The following is a 21,350-nucleotide window of genomic DNA, read 5'->3' as shown; positions in this document are numbered from 1 at the left end:
CAGCTGATTTCACTGTTGGCGTTTTATAATCCTAATCAGATTTTTCAAACAGTACATTGATTTTTTTGTACAACCAAAAGTTACAGTATGTACAAGTCATAGTACATTGATTAGTTGCAGTAAGTAAAGTAATGTAGTAAAATGATAAAGGGTCAATAATCAACCATGTTTTTTTACCTTCAGACTTCTACTAAAGTGGACCTTCATGGGATAGCATTGGAAGATGCCATACTTGCTCGTCCGAAAAATGAAGTGGATTATTTAAACATCCTTCTGGCGAAAAGAAGTCATCCAATGTACGCACCACTTACTGTGTCTGCCAGAGGGGTAATTGAACACATATTCTTCAAATTATTATACTGTATAAACAGAATTGAATCCAACTTCGCCGCTCAAGGCATACGAACATCTCTCCCGTTGAGCTCCAACAGACTTACTTTAAGTGTGAATTAAGATAGGTACTTATATTTCTGATAAAAATAAACTCAATCTTTGATATGTGTTTCCTTTGTTTGTCCTAACGATTTTCTCTTTTCTTTGTCAACTATATTAAGACTAGATGGGTCTATCTTTAGTTTTTTATAAAACTGTGTTTACAGTCTTTGCTGAAGAGGAAGAAGATAAGACGCAAGTGGTGGAACCTGATTGACTTTGTGAATGCTGTGATCTACGTCACCATAGTGAGCACAGTGATATATCGACTGTGGATATCTCACTATCATGGAGTGAACCACCTACACAAGGTGTTCTCACACGTTCACAGAAGGGAGTTTGACATCTCAAATATTAACGAAATAAAAAATGTGTCTATGTGAGTATGCCATGCCTCAATACATAGTGCATTTCATAATTTAGGTTTTAGATTCTGGGCTAGCTTTTCAATGTCACTAATTGGAGCTTGAGTGGCTTAAGATTAAAAAACACTTATGAAAAAATACTTTCTAAAAATTGAAAACTAGAGATGGACTCTCGATACTGATGCTTGTTTAGGAAATTATTTTAATCTTCTTTAGAGTTAATATAAAATTATTACCGTATCTGACAATTTTACTTGTAGCTCACTTTGGGTTTGTTAGTACCCTGATTTTTACTCTTTTTGGCGGATTGCAGTATTGATGCAAAATGTTAATTATGAAATCAAAATGTGTTATTGAATGAAAAAAAAATGTTTTCAGGGTTGAAAACTACATGGAGTTTACTTTTGTTGAAGTTCTGTTTGACTTGTGGTGGTACAACAAACAGTTATTGTCAAGTGGAAGTGAGTAATATATTGTGTACATATGTTTATTATTACTGAAAACATTCTACGGAGTACTTATTGTTAGTAGTGATTGCTAATTCTTTGTTTCTTTAGCAAAAAAGTACTGGATAGTGTAACCCAAACGCTAAGAGCTATTTCCTGAATATTGCAACAATGATCAATCATCTAAATGGAGATGGCCAGCAAGATCATGGACCCAATGGAATATATGTTGTTACTAACGAAGGACAACATATAGAACATGGTTTAGAAGTAATTGTAAGCATTGTTTTAGTAAACTTGTAATAATTTATTTTTGGGTTTCATTTTTTTTGCACCACCCTGTATATTTCTGTCTTGATGACTTGATAACATAACCAAAAAATGTTCAATAATTATATTTATTCATGTTGAAGCCTTCCGGAATTGGTAATCAATTATAACAGGTTACGTACCTTGACGTCCACAATTCCTTAGTCGGTATTCGTTGACTATAGTTTCGACTACTGCGTAGTCATTATCAAAACGGAACGTTAAAATATTACATTCGTTGAATGTCGTCAGATCTTAAATACATTGAACACACAAACAAACATAACACGAACACGGTAGACATTTAACATAATTTGCCGGCCGGCACACGTCACTGAACTTCAGTGACGTGTGCCGGCCGGCAAATTATGTTAAATGTCTACCGTGTTCGTGTTATGTTTGTTTGTGTGTTCAATGTATTTAAGATCTGACGACATTCAACGAATGTAATATTTTAACGTTCCGTTTTGATAATGACTACGCAGTAGTCGAAACTATAGTCAACGAATACCGACTAAGGAATTGTGGACGTCAAGGTACGTAACCTGTTATAATAATTATATACCTTACCTTACCTATGTGGCCACTCAAACCTCAATAGGTTTTTGGCCTCACCTACAACAAGTCGCCACTTTTCTCTGTCTTCCATCCATTCTGTCTCTGCCCTTAGCTTTCTTAGAACCTGGTTCTGCCTTCTTAGTCGAACTTGTCTTCCCCCAGGGAGATTTTCTGTCACAATTCTTAGCGTAGAATCTTCTTTTCTTCTCTTCACATGACCAGTCCATCTCAGTATCCTACTTTTTATTTGTGCTATTATGTCTGGGTCTTTATGGATTTCCCTTAATTCTTTGGTTTTTCTGTTCATCTACACCCCATTTTTGTTGATGGGACCGTAGATAGTTCTTAGTATTTTATTTTCAAAAAAAGTTATTTTCTTTTCATTGTTCATCTTCAATGTCCAGGTTTCAGATCCGTAGAGTGCTATTGGCTGTATTATAGTTTTATAGAGTTTTGATTTGGTTCTTTTTGACAAAAGTCTACTTTTTAGCAGTGATTCAAGGGCCCAAAAGCATTTATTCCCCAGTAATAATCTGGTGTTTATCTCTTCTTCTTTATTTTCTTGTTCTATGGTAGCTTGTCCTAAGTAGGCTACTTAAACTCTGCAGTCCTTTTAAATTTATAGTCTCCAACTTGTAAGGAGTGTTCCACATCAAAATCTTGTAAGTGTCGGCCAACTATTGGGTATTTTGTCTTTTCTTTGCTGATTTCAAATCTGATTCAATAATTAATAATTATATAGAAGATAAATATTAGTATCTTAGTGTTAAATTTAAATAATGGGTAGTATGATCTGACCATGTAGTAGTCAGACAACTTTAACTTCGTCTGCTGTCGTCTGTAGCAGCCGGTTCGGTGGTGAGATCCGGAGAAAATTAATTGCGTCAAGAGTATTTGTAACCGATTTTTACGATCAAATTTTACTCAATGAGATACACAGTAAGTTACTGAATGTGTGTACCTAGGGAACAATGTAATCAGCGTTTTACAAGCCCGACAATCTGACCTTGAAAACAACGAAGAGACCAGTACTGAGAATGACCTCGCCCTGGCCGCTGAAATAGGGACATCGCTACTGAATGAAAATATAGAGTTGAAAAAAGAAAATGGAATCCTACAACAAAAAATAATGAGCTTACTCGCCTTGAATGAGGAAAATGACCACCAAATAAACAGTTTACATACCCACAAGGCAACCTTGACTGAATCATATAACTCTCTCCTAAAACAGCTAGCTAAGGAAAGGCAACAATACAATGAGCTACAGCATCGCTTCGAGGAACATGACACTGATCAAGAGATACTGATAACAGACCTCAAAACACAAATACGACGGCTAAAAGACACCAGGCTAGCGAAATCTACTCCAGAAAAGCAGCTTAAAAGCTATCATAATGACAAGTCGCTGATTTCTATACACTCAGTCGACGATAAGCCAACAACAAACCTTAGTGACGACATGAATACAGATACAACTATCTTATTGAGCAAAATCAGGTCACTTGAATGCAGGGTGTCCACCCTGGAAGTTTCTTGCACGTCTGGCACAGCAATAAACGTTCCAAACAAGGCAACAAAAAAATTATCTAAAGAATCAGCTCTACCAATTGTAACAACCAGTCCTGAAAAACATGTCACACTCCCGAACGTAAAGCCCAAGCCTTTAAACCCACCAATGTTTGCAGTGATACGGAACAATGACGAAAGTGTGGATGACTTTTTCCATAGGTATCTAAAGCTTGCTGATAGTTTCAAGAAAAACAATACAGACTATGAAAACCCTCTCGACCCCAAATCGACAACAACTGTAATCTCAAATGAAATCAAAGAAGACTCCGCTCCAAAAGACTACGTTGAGAAGCATTTTTTAGCCTATGCCCCAAACCCGGAAGACAGGGTGAGATTCAAGCAAAAAGGAAGATTAATAATCAACTCGTCTCTCAAAAAGTAACTATCTTTCACCAGAACGTAGACCGCATAGCAAACAAGATCGAACGCTTAAACCACCTACTAGATATTCACAAACCAGACATAGTTGTAGTCACAGAACACGGGCTCAGTCGCGACTGCATTGGGAACGTTAGTCTTGCCAACTATAATCTGCTCACATCATACTGCCGAACAAATCATAAAAAGGGTGGTGTTGCTATATACTGCCATAATTTACTTGGAAATCATACAGTAAGTGCCGATATAGATCATTTCAGCAGAGAGCTAATCTGCGAACTAACAGGAATAAAAGTTGACCTCAAGGCAGGTGGGAGCATTTTTATTCTGGGTACTTATCGACCCCCCGACGCACCACTTGAGGATGCACTAATGTCGCTAGCCAGCACCCTCGACGCACTTCCTTCTGCAAACAGCGGAATCTGCATTGTTGGAGACTTCAACGTAGACTCCTTGGTAGAGTCAAGAGAGAGATCGGCGCTTAATGAGATGTTGACGTCATTCAACATCCACAGACTGCGTATTCCCGCAACTAGAATAACTAGCACATCAGCTACCTCAATTGACTATGTTTGCTCTAGCCTTGATCCAGATCTAATAAGTGCTGAAGTGGTTCACGCACATCTGTCTGACCACACTGGGCAACTTATTAATATACTTTTCCCTCTAGGGAAACATGCGGAAACCATCTGTACCCGGCGACATTACAATCAGAACAACATGCTGGACTTCAGAGAAAATTTGTCCATCCAAACTTGGGACGAAGTTTTGCAGGAAGAGTATGCAGATGCATCCTACACCAAATTCATCTGTCTATTGACTTCCATTCTCGACCTTTCTTGTCCATACAAGACATCCAGAAGAAAGCCTTCTAAACCAAAAGCTGTCCTTTACGACGATGAAGTAAATGAATATAAAAGGGCCTTCACCGAAGCAAGGGAAAAGTTCATATTGACTGGTAGACTAGATGATAAAGTTGACTCCGCTCAGAAGAAAAAAATATATGACCTCAAGCTTAGGACCCTTAGAAAAAAAGAAAATGAGAAGCTCATCTCCAAATCGTCAAACAAAAATAAAGCAATTTGGTCAATAATCAACTCAGAAATAAATTCATCAAATAGATCCAAGGATACTATATGGTCTCTGAAAACAGCCAACGACACAGTAAACAGCATTTATATAATAGCAGAACTTTTCAACACACACTTTGCCACTATTGCTGATGAAACTCTGCGTAACAAAAATCTGACTAAAACATTAACAGCCAGCAATATTCCCACCACCTTAAAAGAACCACTTCAGACATTTGCTCCAACAACCTTGGAAGAAATTAGCAAAATTATTCGAGCAACCAAAGTGTCTTCTTCAGCAGGAGTGGATGACATCTCATCAAGAATCATGAAATTCTGCGAGAAGGAACTTCTCACTCCCTTAGCTGCCCTGATCAACAAATCACTAGCTCAAGGTGTGTTTCCATCAAAGATGAAAATCTCTAAAGTCTACCCACTCTACAAAAAAGGAAATAAGGATGAAATCAAGAACTATAGGCCGATTTCACTCGTCTCTACATTCTCTAAAGTCTTGGAGAGAGTTGTGTTGAATAGACTTCGGGATCATCTTCATCAAAATGACATCAAGCTCAGCGAGCAGCATGGATTCATCCCAGGTCGCTCAACAGTGACTGCTCTCGGGGAAATTATTGAGCACATCATTGACAACTTGGATGCTGGGAACACAACCATTAGCACCTACCTTGACCTAAGCAAAGCATTCGACTGCCTTGACCACAGCTTGATACTGAGCAAGCTGGAACTTCTCGGCATTGCAGGAACAGCAATCAACTGGTTTTCAAGTTACTTAAGCGGCCGAGCACAGATCGTGGAGCTGAGACAAACCATCGATGGAACAACAACAGCAGTTCAATCCAAACCGCTAAAAATAAATAGAGGTGTTCCACAAGGCTCGGTCTTGGGACCGGTGCTTTTCGCCTTGTTTATGGCTGATTTCCCAAGCCATGTTAATACGTTCTGTAAAGCGGTAATGTTTGCTGACGACACCGTCCTGTTGACCTGCAAGAAGACAGCAGAAGAATTAGAAGTGGATAGTTTCATCGCCCTAAACCTGGCTCAGGACTACTGTGATAACAATGATTTGGTCTTCAACGAAGATAAAACTACCCAGCTCATCATAGGAAGACTACAAAACCAAGTCTCTGGCCCTCCTAACATCCAAACGTGCACTTTTACCAAGCATTTGGGAGTCGTTTTAGACCAAAAACTTACTTGGAATCAACACGTTGACGCACTCTGCCTAAAACTAAGCTCTGCGAAATTTGCTTTAAGGAGGGTTCGATCCGTCAGTACCTCCGAAACTATACGAACATGCTACCATGCTTTGTTTGAATCCCACCTCAGGTACGGGATCATCTTTTGGGGTGGATCATCACAAGAAAACCTGGATCGAGTTTTGGTGCTCCAGAAAGAAGCAATGCGAATAATGGTCGGTCTTCAACCAAGAGAAAGCTGCAGAGAAACCTTCCGTAGCTTACGCATACTCACCGCAGTCTCGATCTACATCTTGGAGGCAATTTCCTACACAATTAAGGTCTCTTCGTCGAAGCATGTTGCCTTCCACAGTTATGATACGAGGCACAACGAGGACTTCCATCTGCCCTCCCACAGAACATCACTCTTCTCGAAGAAGCCTTCGTATGCTGGAGCGAGGTTCTTCAACCTTCTTCCCCAGATTGTCAAAGAGGGCTCACCTACAACGTTGAGAAGGCGAATTCGGAATTGGCTTGCTGACTACCCAATCTACAGCCTTGAGGAGTTTACGGCCCGTGCAAGACCCCATCTACGGTTACACTAAAAATCTTTTCATGTAAAAAAAAAAAAAAAATGTATTGACACCATTCTGTGCTTGATGCTCATGAATAAAGTACTCTGTATTCTGTATTCTGTATTCTGTATTAACACCTACAGGCTACATACTTTTAAATTTTACTATATGAAAAGGATTAGTTCGATATTTTTGTCAAGTTTCAGATGTATTTATGCTGAAACAGGTTTTTTATTCATAAATCTTTTGTACAGATGGAACTGAACCAGAAGGTATCCGACGTTACTGGATAGAAGATGGACTTCACAAGGCAATAAGCAAACCACTCATTCGGCAAGTTAGGGTTGTACCTTGTAAGTCATCATATCATACTAATCATACTATATTATAAACGTGAAAGTTTTTTGTGTTTGTTTGTTTGAAGTTCAATAACGCATTAACTAGTCGGATTGGGCTAAAATTTAGCATGGCGATAGCTCACATTCCCAATTAACATATAGGCATATTCTTACCTCAAAAATCCTTTCAGGCTCCGCCCCAGGGGCTCTAGAGTTTCCCATGTTAACCTTATTAACATTTTAAAATAATTAAATAATTTTGTCAGCTGATTTGCCAACAGGGTGCAGCACTATTATTCGTTTGCCATTATCATAGCAGCTAATTTGAAGTAAGCAGCATTAAAAAGCTGTGATACACACTGAGAACTGTCAAAGTAGGATTGTCTACAGTTATGTTTATGTGTTTAATTTAATATATAATTTATGATATTGTTCGAATACTTTTTTCCATTGTTTTTAGTTACAGTGGTAGGACATTATGGCTATGGTAGATGTGTCATACTCTAGCATACCGTAAATATAAAGAACTTCATCTTGTGTATTGCCTTCCGGATTACTTCATGAATTCTATACAAGAGGTTAAGTTACCTTGATTCTGTCCAAGTAATCCTTTAGCCGTCATTATTGCGACCGGTTTCGATGTCTATGGCATTATTGTCAAGCTGAACGTAAAATCGCTCCTAGGAGGGTGTAGGTCTAGACTCATAGTCTAGCTTATAAGTCTAGATCTACCTACACCCTGTACCCGCCGCCGAGTTGTAAATTAGTTGTGTGGCCATGCATTTTATCGTTTTTTGTTTGTGTACGTGTTATGTGTTACGTGTTTTTCAAGACTCATGACGACCTCCTAGGAGCGATTTTACGTTCAGCTTGACAATGATGCCATAGACATCGAAACCGGTCGCACTAATGACGACTTAAGGATTACTTGGACAGAATCAAGGTAACTTAACCTCTTGTATAGAATATAAAGAACCAAATTTTCTCAAACCTTATCCACCCCCATTGCAAACACAAAGCACGAGTATAACTGCAATAAGCATTTCATACTCATGCCAACCTTGTATGAAGAACGGGTATTCTGCTAGTGTTGTTATATTTATTCACCTTAAACATATGGTATTTTCATTTTCATGTCCATCTTGAAGGAATAGTATATTACGTTACTAGTCCTGAAAATAAGTGTTTGCCGGACGAGTGTGGTCGTTCCCGTGCGAGACGAAGTCGAGTACGGGATTACCATACGAGTCCGGTAAACACATTTTGGACGAGTGACGTACGATAGTTTACGCCATACTACTAAATCTGTACAAATCCTTATATATTTCCACCAACTAAAGGACTGAAAATCACTAGTCATAACCTCTAAGAGAGGTTATGTTTTTGTTTATAACCAATCATTGCCACCTAAATACAGTATAATCAGCTGATTGGTGTCCGGTGAAACTCATTGAAGAACAGTATTACGCAATGAAACCCCATTTGAATAAGCTGGCGGCAAACAGCTGTTTTCTGGACTAAATCCTTGCGTGGGAAGTTCGTCAAAATAGTGTAGTGTGGCGTAAAGTTAATTTTGCTATCAATAAAAAAAAACATAAAATGTTGAAATCTAAACTACAAAAATTATAACTGGTCACTTAGGGTAATAATTCTAAAAGTCAGAAATTAAAAATGCATAGTAGTCGTTGTGAAACAATAAGCTGTCAATGGTCTGGTGTATGATCAGTTAAGCACCCTTGAGTGCTGATTCGTTGGTGATTTATAGACAGTTAAGTACCGGTATAAGTTACATGGCAAGTCAGGCGAAACCACAGCACAATTATAAGATAAGTGTAAGTGGCTGGTCTGGGATCAGTAATGTCTTGCTTATAAGTCCAAGACATGCTACCAATGAGCTACCATGGCTTTGTATTAAATCTCTATCTTGATACGATTTTGTATTAAGTGATACCAAGATTTAAGCAATCAGAACTGTTTGAGTGAAATCCTGACACTAAACAAAGTGACAGATACTAATGAAAAAATACATACTGTGTCTGTTTGTCCCTCTTAAAAAAATATAAACTGTAAATTTGACACCCAGGGTTATGTTAATTCTTTCACCAACACGTTAATCAACACTAACCCCTAACTTGAATACTGTATTTCCCTATGTCCTAAAATAATTGCTGACAGATCAACAACTCTAACACATGGAGTTAGAAATGCTCAACAATCATGAATACCAAATTAGTGGGTTGTGCAGAAAAAGATCCATTATATATTTGATGACTTTACAGATGCATGCAGAAATGTGTATTTCTCCACAAATAAAACCAAGAACTGTCTGCTGAAATGGAGTTTGCGAAACAAAGACAAAAATGTCTATGGAGAAAAATGGGTCCCTGCTACATACTTGGATACAACCAAAGTTGACTCACCTTGGGAGTACAGAGAGAGATCAACTATCTTCTGGTGGACAAACGAACGGTTTTATGGTAATTTTTTACAACATATACATTGGTTATTTTGTATAGGCATTGTTTATTTGTTTAACAACTGTTCCGATTTTGATTTGTTACCCACGGATATGGACAATTTTACAGCATGGGTGAGAATCAAAGCAAACTGTAATAATCAATGATGTACACAAGCTCTCTGGATACACTGTTTTATGATTTTGTTTCAACGTAAATGCCAATAAAAAAAATATATACAGGGTGGCGCAGATGGATCGGGTGGTTTTAAAATACTTGTTAAACTGTCAATTTTAAAGGTATTGGATTGAAATAAAGTTCAAAACGTGTAGTTACAATGGAAGTTTATTTACAAAAAATTATTTAAGTTGGTTTTTAAAAATTACATGCATCAAATGCCTTCCTTCTCGAGCGACGCGTTCTTGGAGTCGGTCCTTGAGGTTCCGCATTGCTCGCTCAAGCACATCACCAGGAATTGATGTGATTTCGTTGTGAATTGCAGCCTTCAGCTCCTGAATGGTCCGGGGTGGGACCGCGTCTCGTTGTCCCTCCGTCTCGTTGTCCCTCCGACTACTTGTACCTCGAGGCCTAGGGACAACTAGTCGTAGGTACAACTAGACGGAGGGACAAGTAGACGGTGGCTCACCCGACTAGTTGTACCTGCAGATTTTTAGGAGGTACAACTAGACGTAGGTACAAGTAGACGTAGGTACAACTAGACGTGTATCCCACCGACAAGTAGTATCACCTAGCTTGTACGGATGCGACCAGTTGTCCCTACGACTAGTAGTCCCTACGACTAGTAGTCTCTACGACTAGTGGTCCCTCCGTCTAGTAGTCCCTACGTCTAGTTGTACCTACGCGTATTTTGCGTCCTTATAGTCTAGTTGTATCTATCCTCCAATTCGTTACCCTGTTTAATTGATTACTGCACGAGTACTTTTTAATAATACCCTTAATTAAATCAGGAACTGCAGTGTTCCGAGTCGATTGAGTATGATTGGCAAATATTTTTCACCGCAGTACGTTGTTTTAGTAGTTTTACAGACGTTAATTGGAGGCTGAAAGCTACGCATTGCTGTCCAGGGTCGAAATGGCAGCTATAGTTGTGATTAAAATTTCCCAGCCCTAGTACAGAAAATCGCTTATTTAATTAAAACATTTATATATATCATTAAATATACAAGCAGTATATCCCTAATGAATTGCAATAGACCGCTGCCCAGCAATTATGTATTACTATTTTTGCTGATTCCTTTAAATATTTTTTCACATAACCTTAAAGTATTTGCATTGATTAGTGTGCATATCTTATAGTTTACAATGGATTTCCCAGTGATCAATGAACAATGAAGTGTACAATGAAGTTGAGGTCCAGCGGTTGAAAACTCGACAAAAACTATGCAATGTACTACACATACTTCTCCATTTAACATACACTGTAAATAATAAATGTGATTGGAATATGTTCCATTTGTTTTGATTTTATTTTCATAATTAGTTGTTATTTCGTCACCAGCATAGCAACCCGTTAAACCCATGTTAGTTTTAAACATTTGTAATTCTTTTTTTATGTCTTTTTAGCCTATTTTAATTTATAAAGGCATTCTGTAGATCGACAGGAAAATACATTTCCACCGATATGCGGATATTTTCTGTGTAATGTTCACGAGCTGATAAAAAGGTTGTAAAAAAACATGCTTGCCTACATTATTGATATATTTTCTCAGTTTTGTATATTTTGGTGAAAAACAGCAATCGTACCACGGACCGATTTCATCTTCGTCTCGAACTTAAAAATGATCCCGAGCTGAAAAAAGTCATTTTCGGCCCTTAAAAAGTCGAAATATACTCTTAAACTATCGTAGGATCGGTGAATACTAAACTCTATCTTGGAATTGCATACACTCGCTCCTATCCTTAAGTTTACGTTGTTGCCATACAATAAATGTATAAATAAACACAAAAATTCACAAGTTTTGTTGTAAGTACCTATATCATGTATAAATAAAAACATACAATAGCATAATGTGTAAGTGTATTCTGTAAAACTTTAAACAAATATTAGTAAAATAGTTTTCAGGTAAACTATTGTTGAATGAATTAGTTTTAAGTTGTTAAATTTACCTCGAACCGAGCTATATTTTTAATGGAGTTTGTCCGGAAAAATACCATGGTAAAATTAAATCAAATAAATAAAATCAAAAGCAATTCATAACAAAAGAATAATAGATACAGAATGAACGTAATTTCTGAAAATCGACAGAGCCTACATATGCGAAGCCTTTGCGTGGGGACCAAGTTGACTCAATAATTGGCAATTTGTCATAGTCTTGTAACATAATTAACTACCACTACTATAATTATCAATACATTTTCAAAGGAGAAACAAACGTCCGATTATTTCTAGGCAGCCACAACAGATAACTTTAGAAAACTACGTTATAAGAATTAGAACAACTCAAAAATTAAATTGTTAACATGATTTGTTTAGCCTAACGAAGAAAATCATGAAAACCAAATTTAACTCCCATAAGAAAAACATGGGGAGCAATTTCGTTTACGTATAAGCCGAGTGAGATAATAGAAAAATATACGCCGATGCTTGATGGCAAATCTGTGCGTGCATACCTTTAATTTGAGACCTCAATAATAAAAATGGTCGGGTAGCAGAGCCAAACGAATAACCCATTTTCTTAAATTTATAAGATTATTTAATTATTTATTTATTTTAATTATTTATTTATTTTACTTGACTGTTAATACCAAAGCAAAAGCTTCAACTTCGTATGCGTCCGGATTACGAATAAACCTAAAACAATCTTACACCAATTTACCAATAAGTTTAATAAACCAAAATTGCACATACTCCGGACAGATTTCTTATAAAGAGATGCTATGACAATATGATCAAATCTCTATTTAATATAGTTTAGGTTGTGTATTGATTAGTCAGGACATTGATTGAATAAATAAATATTTAAACAGTATATATATATATATACTAAAACATAAATACAGCACAAAACAAACATATAAAACATAAATGTAAAACATAAAACATAAATGTACAGTACATAAATAGCCTAATTGTTACAATAAATTAACAATGATCATTTGTTAAATTAATCAGTTCAATGTTATTTATATAATTCGACCATAAAGAAGGCGAATGTCTCTCGTGTTTATTAGGACAATAACACAATATACCTTATTGTTGATTCAGGAACACGCCATTACAGCTATTTCTGAGAAAGGTGAACGAAATACCTGTTGTAAAATGCAGCTAAAGACATCTGCTACAACGTATTTGACTTATTGTTTAATATAAGCAAAACCATATAGATTCAGTACTTGGAAAGGCAAAGGAAATATTTTGTAAACAGCGTACAGAATGTCCCGTTAATCCCCACACGTTACTCAGAATGGACTTCATTTGCAAATTCTTAGAGTTTCCTTTCACAACAATCCATTCCAGTTATTGGGGTGTTGGGTCAGACCTCTATCGCGTAGTTGCGAGAAAGTGATTGGCCTCCAATCAACCTAAATATTGTTTTGATTTTACGTAGTACTGTGGTAGTTGCTAAAAAAAAAACTCTTTCACTCACAGTATTAAACATTTTCAAAAAAAATGTTGATTATATCAAACTGTTATGAACAGTGTGATTTTTTTTATTAATAACATAAGCTTTTAGTTGAGTATTTTAAACTCCTTGAATGACAAAAGTTTTAATGTAAAACAGATCTATAATCTGATGTACGCTGGCCAACAAAGACGTTATTTATTTATTAGTTTTGAAATAATTCCTGGTAATACACATAGCTTAAAAATTAGTCGATTTCGAGAAACAGGTACACTACATTATAGTGCAAACAAAACGTAAATAACACTTAGATTTTCAATCCATTACTGATTTTATACTGATTTTAAGTCTAAATCTACACAGGCAACGTAACTTATGAAATACTCTTAGTTTATGAAGGCTTGGTATAAAAAGTCTTGTAAAGTGCCATTCTTGTGTGTTCTCTGGTTAGGAAACTAGCCTTAATATTTAGTTGTTTATGATATAAGCGGTCTGATTCATACCTACAGTGTATTCAGGTTTTGGACTGGCTAGGCCTATATACAAATATGCATGAGTGTTCGATGTCATCACGAGCGTTGGAATGTTTACCTAAAAAAAATGTCGTAGTAGAGGGCGATAGTGTAAATCATAGCTGTTCCCTGGTCCATCGGCCGGTGCCTCGAGGGATAATGACCGACGGACTAGGGATAGAGCTGATGACTCATCCGGTCATGTGAACATCGGTATATTAACTAATACTATTTAATAGTAACTAGGTGAAACTTGTCGAAATCGACGGTTACTTTCAAGGATTACGTTAATTCACCTAACTGCGTTAAATTGGATAAAATATAGGCTACATATTTTGAGCATTTAGCATTGTTTAAAGAATAATAAGTGTAAAAACAATATTGATATTAATTGCGTTAGTCGCCAAATTCGGTTGATAATTCAATGAATAAAATATTCCCCTTACCGTACGTCATCGGAGTTATTATTAGTATGTCATCTGGTATCTCTTCCTTTTGAAGAACCTTTAAATAGTATTAAAATCGTATTGGTGGATCTTTTGTAGTTAAACACTTCCGTGATTTCATCAGTGTAATATGATTTTATTTGAAAAGAAAACTTTTTTTGGGAAGACATATTCAAAGGGAGGTATATCCGTTACAGTGTAAGTTTGATTTTTCCTTCGTCACGTCGCGTCAGTTCATATCTTACTTCTGTGCCAACGAATGCACCCTCTAGCTTACTTTTGAGAAATTTATTTTGAGGTTACTGTTGAAGCTGGAATTTCTTGACATGGGGGATGTCAGTTAGTTGTCTCAGCCTTATCAATAACATAAAGTTGTCAATATAATCTCTCTACGGAATGTTAGGTGTAGTGTAATACTTGAAGTGAAGTTGGATTTTATTCTTGAACTGTTAGGGGCCTCCTATTTCATACGGCCTTTTGACTTTATTGGCAGCAAATAATGCAAATGACATAGCAATGGGACATTTCCAAAAAAAAAAAATACTGTAAATTGGCTGTTACGTATACATTGACGTTTAAATATTGTTAATCAACGTATTTTATAAAGGATTATGTGATCTAGTTTAAATGGAATATGACCTTTCTGGCATGACAGTAGCTGCATAAATAGTATTTTCTCTCTGTACCATATCTTACAGCCAACATGTCGTGTTATTTTCAATAATGTTACCAACCCAGTGCGCCAAAGTTCGTAATATAGGCAGGTGCAAATAATTTGTCAAGATAGGTACCATTTTAGGCAATGTTTCTATGTTTGGATTTTATTGGACATGATAAGAGCAGATATTTGTACATAAATATTTGATATGTGTAGAATAATATGATAAAATGTAGGCAAAAGTGGTGAAAAAGGCAGACACCATCCAGTACAATAGATATATGATAGTTCAATAAGAAATAATTTATGAATTGCTGTGATAAAAGGATTTTGCACTGATTTCGTAATGGAATGTTACATTGCAAAACATGGCTGAAAAATAAGAAAAACAATTTTAAAATAAGAAAATAACATTAACTCCGTTGTTTGAAATACAATTTAAAAATAAACAGCTGTTTCATTAAAAAGTATGATTCATATGGCCAAAATGTAAACAACTCTGTGGAGGGATCTTTAAAGGCTTCTAGGGCAGAGTCCTAAGGGATTTTGCTTAGTTTTTCTTTTGATAACTCATCTACAGACCAATACATACCTTTCTTTGGACACCTCTACCAAGTGGTGTCGCGAAGTTTGCGTACAGTGAAATTTGCGTACAGCTGGAGTTTAGCGAAGACTGCGTACGGCTGACAACTAACTGCACTCACGGTTAAAGGAATTTACAAGGGTTGGAAGGGTAGCCCGCCTAAGCCATTTGGAACTGCACTCACGGTCAAAAATCGGTCTTTCACGGCTGAACGCTTCGCTAGCCCCTTAGTCATCTGTTTATTCCGTCCTCTGTCTTACTTTATCCAATACTTATATTTAATACACGTTTTAGTGTCTGTCCCAATAAATACAACAATAACTAACCTAACCTAACCTAACCTAACCTAACCTAACCTTTACAAAAGAAGCTTCGTTATAATAAGAATATAGCCTATCATGTTATCGTAAATACTATGCTAGAATTTTCTGTGCACATATATATGTGTATTTTTTACAATGTCAGTAGTAAGTTTATTTTTTGACGTTTAGATTAATTTAATCAAAACTTTTCAATATATTTCAACTAATTTAATAAGTTTTAATCAATTCAATCATGGTGTTGCACAATGTGATATAGGCTAATTAAAAACTGACCGTGAGTGCAGTTCCAGTACCTCCAGAAAGGCTCAAAGTGATCGTGAGTGCAGTTCCGTAGTTGGATTAGGACCAGGGACTGACCGTGAGTGCAGTTCCAGCCCTCCCTGTAAGGCCCCTATTAGCCGTGAGCAACATGTGGCGCAGCTAGTGGAGCCGCCGGTGGAGCCGCCGGTCTCCCTGCGGCTAATAGGCACCATTTGACTCCATGCCCCTCTACACGTCCGACACCGGCGGCTCCACTAGCTGCGCCACATGTTGCTCACGGCTAATAGGGGCCTATAAGGCTCCAGTTTTACAATTGTCTTAGTTTACTGAAAGGTAGATGGAAAAGAAACATATGCCATACACTGCATTCCCGGCGCCGGGGACGTTTCGTGGAAATACATCTCACCCCCATCCCTCCCGTAGGTATAAGTAAATGCCAGATATGCAAGATGTCAGTTCGTCTTGAGCAGTGGTCATAGAAGTTGGTGAATTATCGTGCTGAGCTATGTCTGCTGTGTCTTTTAAATCGAAATTTGGTGGGGTTTGGTGGTCAGATGATAAAAGTTTTGTGTATAAACCTAAGAAGTAGAGTTTAAGTGGAAAAAACAATGATAGCAGATCTTGACAAGAAATAAGGAAAACCAAAGTGTAATATGGAAAAGGACTGACCAAGTGACACAAGTACGTTGTTGTCAAGAACAGGGGTTTCTCAATGAGCTGCAGACAAGCCAAATTTTCCTGGCTTTTGTAGCAAGTTGTTTATAATAAATTGTTGTAAGATTGTATGATTTTTAAAGAAATAAAATTAATCTCTTAAACCGGTGACAAGTTGAGGGGGAGATACAACTAGCCGCAGGTACAACTAGACGTAGGTACGAGTAGGCGTAGGTACAACTAGTCGTAGGTACAAGTAGTCGTAGGTACAAGTAGTCGTAGGTACAAGTAGTCGTAGGTACAAGTAGTCGTAGGTACAAGTAGACGCAGACGTATGAGGTACAAGTAGACGGTGACGTTCCCGACTAGTTGTACCTGTAGATTTTTAAGAGGTACAACTAGACGTAGAGACAACTAGACGTAGAGACAACTAGACGTCCGCACCATCGTCAAGTTGTCTCTACAGCTTTGGACGGGGTACAACTAGACGCCTGTCACCAAAATGCAGCAGGTACAACTAGACGCCGGTACAAGTAGACATCGCCCCTCCGGGGTTTGTTCATGTAGACCCATGCTTCAGGAGCTGAAGGCTGCAATTCACAACGAAATCACATAAATTCCTGGTAATGTGCTTGAGCGAGCAATGCGGAACCTCAAGGACCGACTCCAAGAACGCGTCGCTCTAGAAGGAAGGCATTTGATGCATGTAATTTTTAAAAACCAACTTAACTAATTTTTTGTAAATAAACTTCCATTGTAACTACACGTTTTGCACTTTATTTCACTCCAATACCTTTAATGTTGACAGTTTAACCAGTATTTTAAAACCACCCGATCCATCTGCGCCACCCTGTATATTTAAAGTAAAAGCACTAGCATTAAATCTGTGGTAAATATCATTAATGCAACATGTTAAAGGTAATTTAAAATGTTTATTTATTCCTGATTTATAACTTTCAATTAGGTACTCTGGCATTGCAAAATTCCACTTAACATTGGAACACAAAAATGTCAAATTCTTATGAAACATGCAAGCAAAATACTTGATCAGTTGAAGTAAAGAATTTAGCCATCCAGCAAACTTCCACCTGAGGCATTTACCTTTTATTGTCCCTTACACCAAGGTCTGACAAAGACAGGCAAGCTGCACAACCGAAACAGAGATTGAACCATTAATCTAAGGGGCTCTCTCCAAAGCCAGGGTAACAATGCTGTAGATCACTTAGGCATTAATCAGGTCTTGCCTATTGCCCATTTAAATATAAAATAATTGATTCTATTGAATATTTTGATTATTTATTTAGTGAAGTCTTTATTTTAATTTGTGTGATACTGATGTACGGTAGCTAAGTTATTCCCAGCTGTACCAATAACATCATGACACAGGTGCTCACGGAAGATTATACGATGTTAGTGGTTACGGGACATATCTCGGCCCAACCCTGCAAGAAGCCCAAAGAACACTGGCTGAACTACGGGAGAACCTTTGGCAAGACTGGTATACGAGGGCATGTTTTCTGTCTACCACTGTGTACAACGTTAATGAACAGACGTTCACACAGATCACAACCCTCTTTGAGTACTACGTGGACGGCTCCATGTATGCCACCATTACGGTAAATATTTCTCAACTTACACTTTATACTATACCTGACATCAAAGTATAAATACCTGGGTAGCTGAGTGGTCATGTTGTTGAAGGGACTTAGACTGTCATTTTATATCGAGAGTAAAACACACAGCTATAAAAACATTTTGGAATATGGAATCCTCAGGTGAAAAAATTCATAAAATTTTAGAAAATTAACGGGAACTGTAACAAAACAAGAGAGGCGTATGTTTTTAGGTGGTTAAAGTTACTTTCTCATATGATAGGATCAGAGATTCCAGATTCCAAAACAATAAAACTTCAGTTTTTTACTTTGACTCTTACTCATCATACAAGAAAATATCCACAAATAGCCCTAGATTCAAATAAACCTTCACATTGCCTAAAATTAACTTCTAATGAAGAATTGAGGGGTGTATTCAAGGGGGGGGGGGCTGCCCCCCTTGGCAAGATGAAGTGTAAATATTTATACAGTAATCTTCCACTAAAATAAACTAGAGCATAAATTTTTTTTCATTTTGATTTTATAAATACAATAAAACATAATGATTCTATCATTTTATAAATTCAAATCAAACATTCCAGATATATAACGTCACAACGCCCTACACTTCCCTCGTCAATTGTCTATCTTGTTTACATTAGGTAGCCCAAGCACAAGGTTTGTATCGCAAACTGTCCAAAGACAGTAAAAATATCTCTAGGAGCGCTCTATTTCCAGCCAATTGATTTAATTGATAACATTTTTAGGACTATTGACCATAACCCAAAAATTCGATTGTGTGTTTTTATTTCAAAATTCGCTCATCTCACATTAACTTAAATTATTTTTATAGTTTTGGAGCATCGATTGATACTTTTTTACTCCTAATTATTCAACATTTTCCAGAACTCCCGGAAGTTACCCATCCCAAAGTGATTCTCCCCCCCCCCCCCCAATCTGTACCTACCTGATAATGTTAGCTTGATGATCAGAAGATTAGCCCTGGTCTGATCCTGATTCAAGTCACCAGCTGTTTGATGATTCATAACTGTACCCAGTGACATTATAAACGTGAAAGTTTGTGTGTTTGTTTGTTTATTTGTTTGTTTGTTTGTTTGTTTGTTTGAAGTTCAATCACGCATTAACTACTGGACGGATTGGGCTGAAATTTGGCATGATTATAGCTAGAATCCCCGATTAACATATAGGCATATTCTTATCCCAAAAATCCTTTCTGGCTACGCCCCAGTGGCTCTGTGGTTCCCCATGTTAACCTTATGAGTATTCATATTTAAAGGGAATAAAAGAATTTATTGTCGGGGCCACATAAGTTTGCAGTTGAGGGAGGAGCCTATTTACCATATGGTTTTGAATGAACCAATAAGAACCGTGCCGTGTTGCCAAATCTAATAATACCAGCTGATTTGAAAATATTGCTTTGTATATTTAATAAGTGTTGTCAATGGGCGATGTGGCAACGTCGCACTAGACTTGTCTTGTGATTGGCTGCTACCAACTGCAAACTTACGTGGTCCCGACAATAGTCAGCTGTTTCAACTTAAAAAGTTAATTCTATGGTATGCAAAAGCATTAAAAGTTATAAGATTTACCAACAGGGTGCAGCATTATTACTTTTGTTGCATTTATGGAAACAGTTAATTTGAACTAAGCAACAACAAAAAACTATGATATGCAATGAGAACTGTCATAGTAGGATTGTTTACAATTAATTACTTTTATGTTTTTAATTTCATTAATCTTGTGTGATATTTTGCGAATCTTTAACAATTTATTTTTCTCTATTGTTTAGGTGAAGTGGTAGAATATTATGGCTATGATAGATGCGTAATACTATAGTATATCGTAAATTTAAAGAAGCAAATTTGATCAAATTGTGTCCTCCCCCATTGCAAACGCAATGCTTGAGTATAACTGCAATAAGCCTTTTATACTTATATGCCAATCCCGTACGAAGGACGGGTACTCTGCTAGTGTTTATATGAGCATATAATTTTTTTACTGATAACAAATGAATAAATGATAGCTTTAGGAAAAAATTACTTCGACCTCTTTGGAATACAGACAAGATTACATTAAGCTAGATTCTTAGATACCTACCTTTGATTTACACAGTGTGAACTATCAAAAATGCATCTCTAATTTAACGTGGTTTGTTGCAGACAATCCCCGTTTCCAGAATCATACTGATCGGTGTGTGGGAATTTTTATTCTTATTCGCCGCAGTTTACTATGTGTTCCGCAGTGGCTACCTGATAAACCGTTTGGGACTCATAGACTACCTGAAAAACTTAAACAACATCACTCGAGTGATCAACGTGTTCCTCGCATTTCTGGCTGTTATAACTTGGTGTGTCCATCACACCACATCCATTAAATACTCTGAGAAATTCATGAAAAGTGAAGAAAACGATTACTTTGACTTTGACAGATTTATAGGGACTTTCAGTTTTCTGCAGATAATACTTTCTTTACTCCTGTGTTTCGCAATCAGTCGCGCCTTCATGTGTATGCGGGGAGGAAGAAGGTTTTTGAATGCTTACTACGCTTTCATTATATCTCTTACAGTATTGTTTTGGCTGGCCCTACACCTCCTATTATTGCTTTTCATTTTCAAGAGACTACAATATTTCCTGGATTGCCAAAACTATTTTAGGACAAAAGAACTGAGTTTAACAACTAAAATGACATTGTTTTTAAACCCTAGTCTTTTGGAAAATCTAAATGTACGAATTTTTGTTTTGTTAAGAGTAGTAGGAATGTTCTTTGTTCGCACGCTATTTATAGTTTTGTATCTGTATTTTAGTAGGATTGCTAAAGCCTATAATCCTAAAGACTCCGACAGCTTCAATTTTGTTCTGTTTGTCATAGAGAGGTCAAAAAGATGTTTAAGCCGTGATAGAAATAGGTATTATTAAATTAACTCAATTCTATATGAGTAAGCTAACTGAAATATATTTTGTCATATATTATGTATAATGTTTTTCAGTAATGAATGTATGGTAAATATAAATAATTGTATTAAAAATG

At 36.8% G+C, this 21,350-nt stretch overlaps 1 protein-coding gene across 1 annotated transcript in view; it reads left to right on the top strand.

Moving 5' to 3' along the window:
* The window catches only part of LOC128992907 (uncharacterized), an 83,584-nt gene extending 62,234 nt beyond the window's left edge, over positions 1-21,350 (top strand). The window contains exons 29-35 of the mRNA XM_054416652.1: positions 184-327; positions 600-811; positions 1,176-1,258; positions 7,150-7,248; positions 9,513-9,710; positions 18,097-18,326; positions 20,483-21,350. Of these exons, the coding sequence (XP_054272627.1) occupies positions 184-327; positions 600-811; positions 1,176-1,258; positions 7,150-7,248; positions 9,513-9,710; positions 18,097-18,326; positions 20,483-21,238 (1,722 nt within the window). The 3' untranslated portion in view covers positions 21,239-21,350. The remainder of the gene's footprint in view (positions 1-183; positions 328-599; positions 812-1,175; positions 1,259-7,149; positions 7,249-9,512; positions 9,711-18,096; positions 18,327-20,482) is intronic.

The sequence above is a fragment of the Macrosteles quadrilineatus genome, unplaced genomic scaffold (assembly GCF_028750875.1).
Source record: "Macrosteles quadrilineatus isolate MER2022 unplaced genomic scaffold, UCM_ALF_1.0 Scaffold_4__1_contigs__length_99947679, whole genome shotgun sequence".
Lineage (NCBI taxonomy): Eukaryota > Metazoa > Arthropoda > Insecta > Hemiptera > Cicadellidae > Macrosteles > Macrosteles quadrilineatus.
This window is presented reverse-complemented; position numbering and strand designations above follow the sequence as displayed.